General features: G+C 42.4%; 2 protein-coding genes and 1 long non-coding RNA gene across 4 annotated transcripts; 1 reads left to right on the top strand and 2 right to left on the bottom strand.

Annotated features, from left to right (window-relative positions):
• Window positions 1-12: 12 nt before the first annotated feature.
• On the bottom strand, window positions 13-7,552 carry LOC143361840 (transmembrane protein 8B). Its single transcript, XM_076801534.1, has 7 exons — window positions 6,987-7,552; window positions 3,081-3,337; window positions 2,668-2,945; window positions 1,922-2,554; window positions 1,409-1,759; window positions 831-1,332; window positions 13-732 (listed from the first exon to the last, which is right to left on the bottom strand). The coding sequence occupies exons 2-7, from the start codon at window positions 3,260-3,262 to the stop codon at window positions 570-572; spliced, it is 2,109 nt and encodes a 702-aa protein (XP_076657649.1). The 5' UTR covers window positions 3,263-3,337; window positions 6,987-7,552; the 3' UTR covers window positions 13-569.
• LOC143361843 (uncharacterized) lies at window positions 3,062-6,189 on the top strand. 2 transcript variants are annotated; one of them, XR_013083536.1, is made up of 3 exons: window positions 3,062-3,139; window positions 3,564-3,892; window positions 5,916-6,189. It is a non-coding gene; the product is annotated as an uncharacterized LOC143361843 (long non-coding RNA). The 2 variants fall into 2 exon arrangements; XR_013083535.1 differs by having other exon boundaries at window positions 5,913-6,189.
• A 479-nt stretch (window positions 7,553-8,031) lies between the features above and the next one.
• On the bottom strand, window positions 8,032-12,118 carry Twisted (Protein O-mannosyl-transferase 2). The gene is made up of 14 exons (XM_076801533.1): window positions 11,750-12,118; window positions 11,577-11,660; window positions 11,427-11,511; window positions 11,170-11,274; window positions 10,817-10,925; window positions 10,475-10,743; window positions 10,289-10,395; window positions 10,036-10,228; window positions 9,754-9,957; window positions 9,504-9,655; window positions 9,339-9,427; window positions 9,126-9,274; window positions 8,640-9,049; window positions 8,032-8,473 (listed from the first exon to the last, which is right to left on the bottom strand). Exons 1-14 carry the CDS (start codon window positions 11,923-11,925, stop codon window positions 8,368-8,370), a joined length of 2,238 nt encoding a protein of 745 aa, XP_076657648.1. The 5' UTR covers window positions 11,926-12,118; the 3' UTR covers window positions 8,032-8,367.
• Window positions 12,119-12,693: the final 575 nt, after the last annotated feature.

Here is a 12,693-nt window from a genome sequence, read left to right as displayed (position 1 = left end):
TGTACTGCTTCGACTATATCTATTAATTGTTATCATAAATGCATGAGATCCGGTGTCTAATAATAATCGTTCGTCTTATTGATAAATAAAATAGCTGCACTAAAATGAAAGTTATTTGAGACTCGACCTAGTAAACTCGTCGTTAAATTCATATTGCTCTCAAAGGGCATTTAACCAGTTAAGCGTGTTTGACGTGTATACACGTGTATTCATTCAAAATTCTCTTGCGGTGCGGTTAACGTTAACGAATTGTTAATTTCTTATCGAATAAAAATGTAATTCTTTCTCATTTAGCTTTACAAGGGCTTTGGCTTTTATAATAGCTGCATTTGGCCTGCGTTCGACGTGTATATTCGTCATTGCTTGATTTCAATTCCGCGCCGTGAGGGATTTTTCAAATTAAACTCCACGCTTAACTGGTTAATAGCCTTCTCCCCAGCTACAAACGTTATTCGAGTTTTACAAGAATATGATCTCTCTGGTATCTACAACGTACATTCGATGTACAATCGCTCTCCGTCTCCAACAATTCTAAACACGCTTGTACCCGTTTCCCATGATTGGCAACGCTATTTCATGTATTGTCGCTTCGGCAGAAGCAGAACCACCCCTATCGCGACGCACACGTGCCACAGGCTGTGAATAATATAGTAATTCCGTCGTGTCTGCAGGAATGCGTAACAGACCAGGCCGAGGGACACCAGCAGGAGACCAGCCGGAAAATAAATACTTCTGCGAATCCGAGAAAACAATATGATCAATAATAAATCAAACAGAAAAATTGTCCAAGAACAAAGAAAAACAAAAACAGACGTTAAATCGCCACATACCTGTAAGGACGAGACGGGTACCGTACAGTGCCCCTTCTCTTGCACCTGGAGCCCCAGGACAGGCCAATGAGGGCCGAGCCGGTGATAGCAGGCAAAAGAAATACCCAGAGAGCCGTGCGATCCATCTCGGCGCTCATGGCTAGGATAACAGCTCCAGCGACCTGACAGAAAGCAGTGAGCTTCGGGCCGAACGAGGCCATGGCCACCAAGGTCACCCAGATGGACAGTAGAGCGTTGAAGAAGTCGCAGAACTGGAGGACGCCGAGCCTCATGATGCACACGCTGTAGACATCCTCGCCAGCCTCGCAGGCGTGGTAGAACGTCGAGAAGAACATCACCGCCGCGTAAACGATCGCCTCCGTGAAGTATTCCCGCTTCACCGCCACGTAAACCGACGCTATGAACGCCAGGTTGCTGCAGGTCAACAACAGCACCCGTATGATCACGTCGCTGTTGCTGAGGACGTAGGTATCGTCGGCACAGTCGAATCCCCTGTATCCACCTACCAGAAATTTACAGTGAGCCATGTACGCTGACAATTTCAGAACGTTATTCCTGTTCCGAGGTAAGCAACGCACCTGAACAATGGCACGCAGCGAACACGAAACCGCCGCTCATGTAGTGCATGCACTTTCCACGGGAGTTGCAATCACCCTCGATGCAGGGTAAAGACGAGATACTGCTCATCACTGTGGCGTCGCAGGGGATCATGCAATCGCATTCTTCGCACACGGTGCCGTTCAAACAGGTGGACGCGCATTGACAATTTTCCTCCACGCAGAAAGACTTTAGGCTGACGTGCCAGGTGCCTGGTTCGGGGTAGGGAATGTGTACGCCGGCTGGCTCTGTAGAGTTCACGTAAATGTCCGCCGCTGTGATATTGTCCAGTCGCACGCACGCTCCACCGGCAGTGATATTTGAATAGTAACCTGGGAAAATGGAAACCGGTCGAGATCAGTTGAAAAGTTGATCAACGTGCCAAAAGAGTTGACTTAGAACACATTGCCGTTTGAGATTTTAAAGAGATACTCAAAGATTCGCAAAGATCAGCAGTCTAGCTGTTACAATCCCTGAAATGAAACCCGACAGACCTAAGGAAACGCAAGCCGCGACGACGACGTTCCTCTTGTCCTTGTCCTCCTCGTCTTCGATCAGCTTTAGGCCCAAGGTCAAGGTGCCGCCCACATCATAGATCCGGCCGATTCTGAAGCTGAGAACGGACATGACGTCGGCGGAGAGGTTGAAGGCCGACGGCTCGGTGCCGTTCGCCAGCAGATGTTCGTAGTCGAACAGGAAGAAGTCTGGCAGCGATTTCCTCATCAATTCCACTGGTGTTGGTCGGCTGGCGTTGGTCGGGGTGGTGTCGAGCAGTTGTAAAGACACGTTCGAAGCTTCGCCGGAGAGCAGACGAAGGGTCACGTAATGGAACACGTCCGAGTACGGCCTGAAGAGCAGAGTGGCGCTGGTGGTGTTGACGATCGTCGCTGCCAGATGATCGTCCGCGGTTATGTGAACGGCGACACGGCATTCCTCGCCGCAGGATGACCTCAAGGAGAGGCTGGACTCGACGTAGTTGTCCGGCACCAACAGCTGCATCATCGCCGAGTCGGCGCTCTCGTTCATGTGCACCTCGTACTGCAGCTTCGAATCCATCAGCGTCACCAGGGATGCAGACTCGAGTAGCAATTCTGCGTTCAGCACAGTGTCGCAGGAGGCTCCCAGACCTGAAGAAGAGGATGCATCGATATTCTATCGTCCCTGCTACTAAGGCATCCAACAATTTTGGCACAAGTCGCAAAAACGTAGTAGAGACATGAAAATATGAATGTCTCTATACCCTCTTGAGTGATCTTCCCGTTGTCCGGGTCGCTCCATGATCGAAACGCGATGGCATACCAATCGCCCGGCGCTGGAGCGTCTATCTTAATCACGTACTCGTCTTCGTTGCTCTCCATGTTCAAAGCATAATAACGGCGTCTCCCTTTCATCAGCTTTGCGGCTATCTTGGAGCCATCGGGACGCACAAAAGGCAAGCTACCCGACTTCAGGAATAGCGAGACGTTCCTTGGCGAGCATCTACCTATTCCGCCAGTTTTCACTTCTTCTACAGTGAACCTGGAACAATTGGAACGTGTTTTTCTTCGATAACTCCTTAACAAAGCCACGGAGAAGATTTTCCCAAAGGAAAATGTTTCTTCAAATGACCTCAGGACATGTTCGTATGGTCTAAGGTTGAAACAGTATGTTCACCTGAACGCTGCAGCGACCGTGCAGTCTGGCACGTTGAAGTGGATGATCGAGATGTGACGGTAAGCGTAATAATCGTCGAGAACGACGTCCGGACATTGAGCGACCCGCTCGAGCTTGCCGCATAGTCCTCGTTGTGTCGCAAGAATCCATGCCGATGAGAAGATTAGCACGATGTTTCGCATATTATAGTTCCTGCGATCCGCCACATAACAGGGTGCCTCCGCGGCCCGCTAGAGAAACTCTTCCGCTTTGCTATCCTGCGAAGAAAATCGCACATCATCAGCAAACAGATTCACTTGTCGGCCCAGACAATTGTAGACAATGTTCTGTGCGCTTCTGAAAAGTACACCTGGAAGGTATTCGAGTCTACGTCAATTACAAGAAATGATAAGCAAGACTTTCTTTCCTTGCTCGGTAACGACAAAAAACTGAATTCATTGATACTATTAAATTCTTTATGCTTTCAATCTTTATGCTCTTTAGGCTTCCGGTAGATGAGTACGAATACCTTTGCCAAACAAGGGACAGCAGCTACTCGAAGACGGACTTATTTGTTCTACACAATTGAAGCGATGAGTGCTTATGAAGCTGTTATCAGAATCGTCGGTTCGTCGTAATACACGCCTCCTTTCATATAATTGGTTCAAAGATAAGGGGAATAGTGGAGACGACACCGACAATGAGGAAGTATTCCAATTTGCGGTAATTCGCGGACAGGAAATTAGGAAAGAGGAGAGCCTACACCTTCGCGCTTCGTCTGCACCGGTTCGGTACGAGACATGCAAGAAGATGCAAACGATCTGCATGGCGAAGTAGGTCAGATTCCACCGCTAATTCGAGCTTCCTGCGCCCGGAAGAACGATATGTTTATCTCACCGCGGCCTGCAAAATGCTTCGTTTGTTTTCTTGCATCCAGAAGCGTTTCCATTCGACGCGGAAAATTTCTATTTTTGCCCAGAACGACATTGGAAAACCAACAAATGTTCTACTATTCCTTCAGGGATGATTTTATCAACGAAAAATTTGGTTAGGTGTTCGTCTTTTAGGTGAAGTTTACACGCTCTGTAAACATACAACAAAAGAATTTTAAGTTTTAATATTCAAGGGTTTTAATACATGGTTATTTTAGATTGTATTAGCACAGTTAGTTTTTTGTTTATTTGAAAGTTAATTTTGTCCAGCTAAAAAGGCCATTACCCCTCTCCCAGGGTAGTATTAGGCGGGGGAGTGTCGGTTAGGCCTGGTCCCTTATTTGCTATAATAATAGCAAATAACAATCACTCTGAATATAGGATTTAAACAGAGAAAACAAAGACAAATCCATGTACTTATCTTCACCGATAAGTCCACAACGTTCGTTGATAAATTCCTGATAAGAGTAGTAATCTTATAACTAATTATTGATAAATTCCAGTTTGTATCGAATTCGTTCCAATTTGGAGCCCTCGTGGAAGATTTAAATGAAATCGGCAACCTCTTGACACACGGTCAAGATATTAAATAATGCGCAGAGGATCGATTTTCTATAGAAAGTCCGGAGAGCCAATCATACTTTAATAGTTAATTAAATGAACGATCCGCAAAGCGCCTTTTTTATAAATGCTAACGTATTCGAAGTGGTTGTTATCGAGCACGGTACAATCAACAAGAATGTGTGTCAGCGCGAACAATGCGAGAATTGTATTTCAATTAGCAACAATCGGTTTGATCCGACAACTGAGCCAACTCAATTAACAGACAATGGAACATCGACCAAGAGGTCTCGCTTTGAAATCTTAGATTTTTAATTATCGTACTTCAAACAGTTTTAATAAACAATTCTGTTCGAATTAGTAGATTTGAATTTAAAAAAGGGAGGGAAATGTTTGGACCCCTGATCCGCTTTCTGTTCAACCCTTGTGCAGGCAACCGGGTATACAGCTTTCTATTTAACAGTAAACCTAAGAAGCACTATATAGATTTTGTGCGATCTTTATTACAATACCGCGGAAACCAGTCATTGGATGAGTCACTGTTAAATATATCGCAAAACCATTTTAAATGCCCATTACACCTGAGCACGATTGTATCAATTCATAATTTCGGAATGGAGGTAAATGCGGGAAATTTGAAATACTGGAGCTTCGCGATAAGGTAGAGTGACTACATTACCGTCAAAAAATGGTTTTACGTGCCTCAAGTTTTCGTCCTTGAATAAGAATATTTTGTCGCTGGTAAAGGGCTCGTTCGAAAGAGGAAGGTTCAATCTAGTGCGCGCTGGTAAGGAGCTGCCGAGATTATGCAGATATTTGGTAATATAAGCGTTAGAAGTAGGCCAAAAATTGACGATGCGCATGCCGTGGAATCCAAGCATTTTTATGCCATTAGATGAGTTTTCTGGACGATGTCGAGACCAGCGCGCACTATAAAATATCTCCAGCTACAAATTGAGCTATAATTTGTCTTGATTCTGTTGCGAAATAAAGGCGAAAACTTGAATCACGTTTCTGGCGTCAGAATTCATAATATCGATAATACAGAGCAAAAAATGTGACAATTTTAGTCACAGACTTAAGACCCGTCGGATCTTAAGTCTGTGTCTGAAGGCTGTGAATGGAAATTATTAATTAAAAAATCACGGTGACTACCCCGTGCCCTTAATACATGGTGGTTGCCTACGGTAGGGTACGCCACCGACCAGCTTCGAATATCGGTCGGTAATTGAAGATTATCGCGATGATTTATGGTGCCCCCTGTTAACTCCGCCTCTATTGACACGCGGATGCACGCGGTTACGGTCGATTAGCTTGCGCCTGTGACTGTCACACGAACAAACCGCAGATTATGTTTCAGGAGGGTCGGCGCGATGACTTCTCGAAACCTGAGACAGACCAAACTGTTCAAGATTGTCTTCGATATCTCCTCAGCAACAAGTGTTCCGCTCAACTTTTCCAGCCGATCGAAGTTCCCGCGGAAACAAGCGTGGTCGAACATTTGCCACAATGTTGATCGAATCCAAGATGGTACTTTCGCACTGATACAAAGTGCAAATGAACTCTTCGAACATTTTGTTCATTTTTGAAAATGCGCACCTATGTGCTCATACACATTGCTTTCCAATCATGACGAAAATAGATTAATTCGGATTCAGCAGAATTTTTATTTCAATTCTTTTTTCACCTCTTGCACTGCAACATCGAGTCAGGCTCGTGACGAAGATTTCGAACAGAACTTACTAAACACGTATATAATTATTTTCCTATAAATCGAAATGAAATTTTTTACAATAAATCCAAGCTTATTCGACGAAACACTGTAACCGTAAAATAAATCGCACTGCAACGGGTCAAACAAAGAAAATAAACAAATGTCACGTATTTTGATCATTTCAGTCGTTGCAGAAGGAAAGATTAGAGATCAGCCATTTCGACCCGTCCTACTATTATTTTTCACCGACCATGAGAGCATACTCGACAAAAGCAAAGCGTACAATGAAATTGTTACTGCATCTTCGTAACGTATTCTTCTTTTGCATAGGATTACCGATCTTCCGGTTTTCCCGCAAACATTAAGATACCCGACAGATAACATTTGACTTGTCCAAGAACTCGTACAAAATAATGTGCTATCTAAATCTTGTTTGCCGCAGCACCGAAACAATTCGATCATCGATAAGCCCGTCGTGTGACTGGGGGCAAGCACTGCAGTGGAGAATCTAATTTATTCGTGCGTCAAAACAGAAAATGGGAACCTCGGTTCCCTTGTATTTTTCCTATTTAAAGTAATTGATGCGTGTCTGCAATCATCCCCACTATTGGTCCCCGGATCTGGTAAACCCACTAGCTGTTATCGGGAATAACGGTCTTTGTACTCGTAATCGCGTGTAAAGATCTCGTGGCAACAATACGTGTCGGTGGGCATACTTACTATTGACTCGAGCGAGCAATAGAACGTTAATTCCCTCGTTACTAACAGTCCTGCGTGATACGGCATCGAGCATTTGGCCGTTTATCCGCAGCGTGAACGGCGTCGACTATGTTTCCCATATGAGACTGCAACGAACCGTGCTCCTGTTTTCTGTCCTCGGTTAGGGCACACTGGTTCTCGGACTGGTACACGCGCGAACACGTATACACCGGGGAACTCTGTAGGAACACGTGGTCGGTTTGACAGCTATTCCTGATCTCACGTGAGAAAGGGAGACGGGAAGAAAGAGAGACAAAGAGAGAGAGAGAGAGAGAGAGCGCGCGTTCGCGGTTACACAGCAGACTGAGAAATCCCCGGGAGGTATTTATCGATCGGTTTCCACGACGAGGAGATATTCGCGCGACGATTCACCAGGCAGTGCGCTCTGTCGAGTCAAGAGGATTGAATATGTTCGCCCACCGAGTCCGAGTCCGAGTCACTCGCGCCGCGTATCGTCTATACGATCAACGAGGAAGGAAGAGAGGCAGAAGGAGAGACCCGAAGCTGCGATTCAAGGCTTCCTCTTCAACTGCACACTTTTGTATATTGAATCCAACACGAAGCGCCGCCGCTGACCAGGCGCAGTCCAGCACGTGGGTCGATCAGCTGAGCGGACCACGCTCCGCCGCGAACGTACCGGGCTTGCGCGAACCGCCAGTTACTCTCTCTCAGCTCACTCGCAATTACTCGTTAGAAGCAGTTAGCGTAGGTGTGCCTTGGTTCGGCCTCCGCACAGCAGTCGGGCTTCCTGATGATTTAAAATGAAATAGAGATCAAAGTATCAAACTGAATAGCACGGAGAGTACGAGGACTAGGTTGCTAGCTCTATGGCGGACTACTGGGACAATTACCCTCCGAGCAATTATGCTAATGGTCCTGAAATAAAAATTTGTCGATCCTCTCAACATTTCTGTCGAACCGGTCATTGAACAAAGAATTGACGAGTACGCTCGACAAAACCATCGAAAGAGGTAAGACTCTTAGAGTAATTGCGATTCAGAAAATATATTATATTTATAAATGTATAAAAAGTTTGTTCGTATTTACAAGTCTTGCGTGTTCCCCAAATTCTGACATGTTTGACGCAGATCATTCAACAGACAGCCTCGTGCAACGATAAAAAAATATTCACATTCTCCCTAGAAATATCATTTAAAAATACAATTCAGTATGATTATGGTTAGTCAGCGTATTACACGAGACCCTCGACTTTAATTTACTACGTCCCTTAACTCGTAGAACTGTCCTTAACACGTTAAACACTACGTCAGTCCCTGCGGACCGAATTTAGGAAATAATGTATAATATTAAAAAATTAACATGTTAATCGTTGCTGAATCTGCTAAAATTCCCAAGTGTCCATCCACCTTAACTTATGCATTGGACTTTCGGGGTCTTGCGCGGATGGGCCAACCATGCCGTACGCCAACGGCGAGAACAAGTAGAAACTGAAACAACAATATATTTAATTCTATTAATAATAACTGAACTGCGAATTTTTATGCAAAATAAAAATTGTCTGCATTCATTTCAAAGCACAGAACATTGCATAGACAGACAAATGCATAAAATCCGCAGTCTAGTAACAAAGCCGTTTCTTTAGAGCTCGTTTACCTATACACGGTACTTGAAACAACAACAGCTAACGTTGTGTGATAAATTACACGTCCAACTCTGCTTGGAAGCAGAATGAGTAAAGTGTCGATTATGTAGTTCAGAGTTGTTCCAGTCAGCATCGAGCTGTACAATAAAGCGGGGAAGTAGTGATGATAATATAAAACTCTGCTCATGGCCCAGAATGGCGCGTAGTGCAATATCCAGCCGAGAAACAGCCATTTTCCAGCGTTTAAGATTTTATTTCGTTGATCGAGTATAGCGGGCTGGTCTGTGCAACCGCGTTGCTCTCGTACGCAAGCGTGAACGTACAGAACGACGAAGAGTATCAAAAATACTATGTTGCTCCACCATATGACTGGGTTTCCAAGCAAATATATTCGCAGATTGTTCCCTGAGAAGAATTGTCCCTGGAAAGACCATGGTTAAAGCAACTTATTGCAAATAAACTTCGATATTCTCATTCCCTGAGAGAATAAGACTTACTCTGTAATTAATGGGCCATTGCCATGGACGCGACGATACCTCTCCCTCTTTTACTTTTAAATCTGAGTTTCCTTGCAGCATCACCGCGTGCGATTCGAAAAATCTGGTCAGAAATCCTGGCGCGTAAACTTGGAAACTAACGTTCGGCACTGTGCAAGAGGAGAGACGTTAAACAAACGCTACTTTATCGCTCGTTGATGTACGAGTACTTACGTTTTGCATAATTGTTATCTTCGATGTTCCACAACGCGTTCTTGTCTCTCATGTTTGGATTGCAAGAGACCTCCTGTTGACTGTATGCCCTGTACATCGCGCATAAAAATTATAAAATTTTTTTCAAAACATCTTAAAAATTTCCATCTTAAAAATTTGACTGACCATTTCGGCAATGTTTTCCCGCTGCATGTTAGAACACAGTGGTGTAGATAATGTACGAACTTCAATTTACTCGTTACCGTTTCAATCACGTCGCCGTCTCTGCCGTTCGCTATTAATACTTTCCATACATCGTTGGCATCTCCAGTACCATTCTAGAAAATAAAACCACGTATAAATCTATGATAAGATACAAGGATAGCCACTTAACTGAACCACCAGAATTTATTTTATTGGAACCAGATCAACTCACCTCACCGTATCCTGTAACTTGATAGTGTTTCTTCGACAATGGTGCATATTCTTTGTGAGAATGTAAATTTCGGCGTGTGATAACGTGCTCTAATCGTATGAGATCGCCATGTTTGACAAGTATTGGTTCGTCTGGAATATCATCGATGTCTAATCTTTTGACTAACCACAGATTATTATCGTCTTTATGCGAATACGTAGTGATCTAAAAATCACATTGAAACGTTAATATCCCTTGGAAGTGTGTTGCCGATATTATATACATATATTAGTAGATTAGTACTTGTTGTTGTCTACTTCCAACACCTTCTGGATAAAGGTGCCAATGAGAATGCAAGTATCCTCCTCCTGTACGGTGATTCTTCAAGGTGATGGTTGCTCCATAAGCTAATTGCCTTGGCATTGTAGCGTTATACAAAGAATTTCCTTCTAACAAGGATTGAAACTCGGAGCTATAGAATCCATCTCCACTTCCACTAGGACAATTCAGATTTTACTGTTTTTGTAAATACATTTATTTAAAATTATCGTCATACCTTTTATTTAAAACAGAAAGGTGAATGTAGAAGAATAACATGTACAATAGTATGGGCAGCAGAATCAGACAAATACATCGGGCCACCAAGAGTTTGCCCACATAAAGCTGTAAAGCGTAAGCACTGTCATAGACGTACACGCATCTAACTTTTTAACCTAGTAATTAAATACAAAGGAGAACTTACGATAGGTTTTGTAAGATCTCCTAATTCTTTCCACAATTCAAAAGCTGTGTACAGCCCAACTAAAAGGACAACGAACAGACCAACAAATTTCACACTAATCGTGCAAGCAAGTGAAATTCCCGTGAAAGACAGCCATCCCCACCATTTCCATGTGAACGGCTCGTTGTTTAGGGCTCCCATACGAGCCATGCTCCATGTTGTACACATCATGAAACATAATAGTATGGGATCCAATAATATGTATTGATTCAATGTCAGTAAGCCCACATCTGCAATACATTGATATTGATTGTTAAAAATCATTCATTACTTACTTATCAAAATGATTAAAAGTATGCATACCAAAGAGGATAAGTAATGCAGAAAATACAGCTGCTTGAATAGACTTTGTCAATTCCCATACAGTTAGGTATGACAAAGGAACTATAGTTGCACCTAGAAATGTACAAAACTGAAACATACAATGCACCTAATTTAGATTTCCTGATTAACGATACAGCAAAGTTGTGCTAATTAAATTACAGTGACTACACATCGAACTACACACTGTAATTTAATTACACAGGAATTCAATTATACATTAATTGACCATGATGTAATTGAAGTACTTTGCACAAATAATTTATGGGGTAATATGATCATATTTCGGCACAACTGTGGCATTCAATTGCTATGATTCTAGTACTCATACTTACGATTCTCATACCAACGTATTTAACATTTTCATATTTATCCCCTGGCTTCTCAAAAGCGAACGTTCCATCGTAACCGGTCAAGTAACCAGATAAACCTATTAACATCTGGAAACTAACAATGTAGAATCTTAACGAATACACAAAAATCGTATTAACCCCTTGCTTAATAATATCAAGTTAACTATTAGCAAAGATATCAATGAGATCAATGTAGATGTAAAGAAAATTCTAGTGCAAGGGGTTACCATAATAATTACCTTCCCAAGGGGTGGGTGAACATCAAAGAAGAATGTCCTATTTATGTACCAACTCCCCATTTTACCAAAATGAGTTTCATCCCAACTAGAAATTAACATAAATAAATTATAACTTTGGAATTTACAAATCTGGAATTTTTGGGCACTTACCAAACGTGCTGAGGTTCTGTTACTTTATAGAATCTCGTTCCTGCCGTGAGTATTACAATAACTCCAAACAGCAGCCACCAATTACTATAAGAAATATATTTAAAAATACTCCATTAGTATCGCAATCGCATATTTTGAATCTATAAGTGCATAATAGTACGAGTTATACGTACGTATCCGTCGCAGATTTTTCTGTACACGGAAGCAGATCATGTGAAGACGAATCTTTTAATTTTTTCACGTTTTCTAAATTACTGCTTACGTTCTTCATCTTACACGGAGGCAGATCATGCGAAGACGAATTTTTTAATTCTTGCGCGTTTTCTGTATTACCGTTTGCCTTCTTCATCTTATCACGAGTCTTTGACCACTATTGTTACGTATAAGTTACATACGCTTCGTTAAATAATCATTAATATATAAATAATGAAAGAAGAAGCAAAACAGTTACTTAAACGATACAGGAATTTCGAGTTCATGACACACACAACATCGCGCGCTTGTGATACCTGTTGAATTTCCCGTTCTCCAGCATAATCGAGAAAGTACCGCTATTGTGTCGGCAGTAACGTATCCCCTAATATGAGAGCCCGGCTTACGATTTAAAAAATTAATCTTTTTGTATTCTTTTGTCACACGTCCGCGGAGTTCTATGTACATTTCTGTCTCACGTCCTACCGTATTGGTCAAAACTAATATTTTGTAACTAATATTACAGACGAAACGTAGGACTCATAAATACCGACTCTATCCAAATAGGACACCAACCGGTAAACTATATTCTACTTTTATTAGATATTGGTTCTCGAGTCTACCGTTAGATATCGCTGATCTTAAGTTACTGGACGTTACCATGTGAGATAACACCATTACCGACGCGCCATCCATATTCCATTTGACATATATATTGTATTTTACCATAATCATTTTATGTATATTATTATGAATAAATAAAGACAATGTAATGAAAAGAGATAGCTGCGTATATAATGATTGAACCCTCAATTCTCCCCGAAATTCCTACGAAATTTTTCGAATTTTCGTGCCACCTATTTTACTACCATGTTCTCCTAATACAAAGATCAATTTTCGAAAAAAATCGGAAATTTTCGGCCGT

The sequence above is a fragment of the Halictus rubicundus genome, chromosome 15 (assembly GCF_050948215.1).
Source record: "Halictus rubicundus isolate RS-2024b chromosome 15, iyHalRubi1_principal, whole genome shotgun sequence".
Taxonomy (NCBI): Eukaryota; Metazoa; Arthropoda; class Insecta; order Hymenoptera; family Halictidae; genus Halictus; species Halictus rubicundus.
Note: the sequence above shows the minus strand (reverse complement) of the source record. Positions and strands in the feature narration are given on the sequence as shown.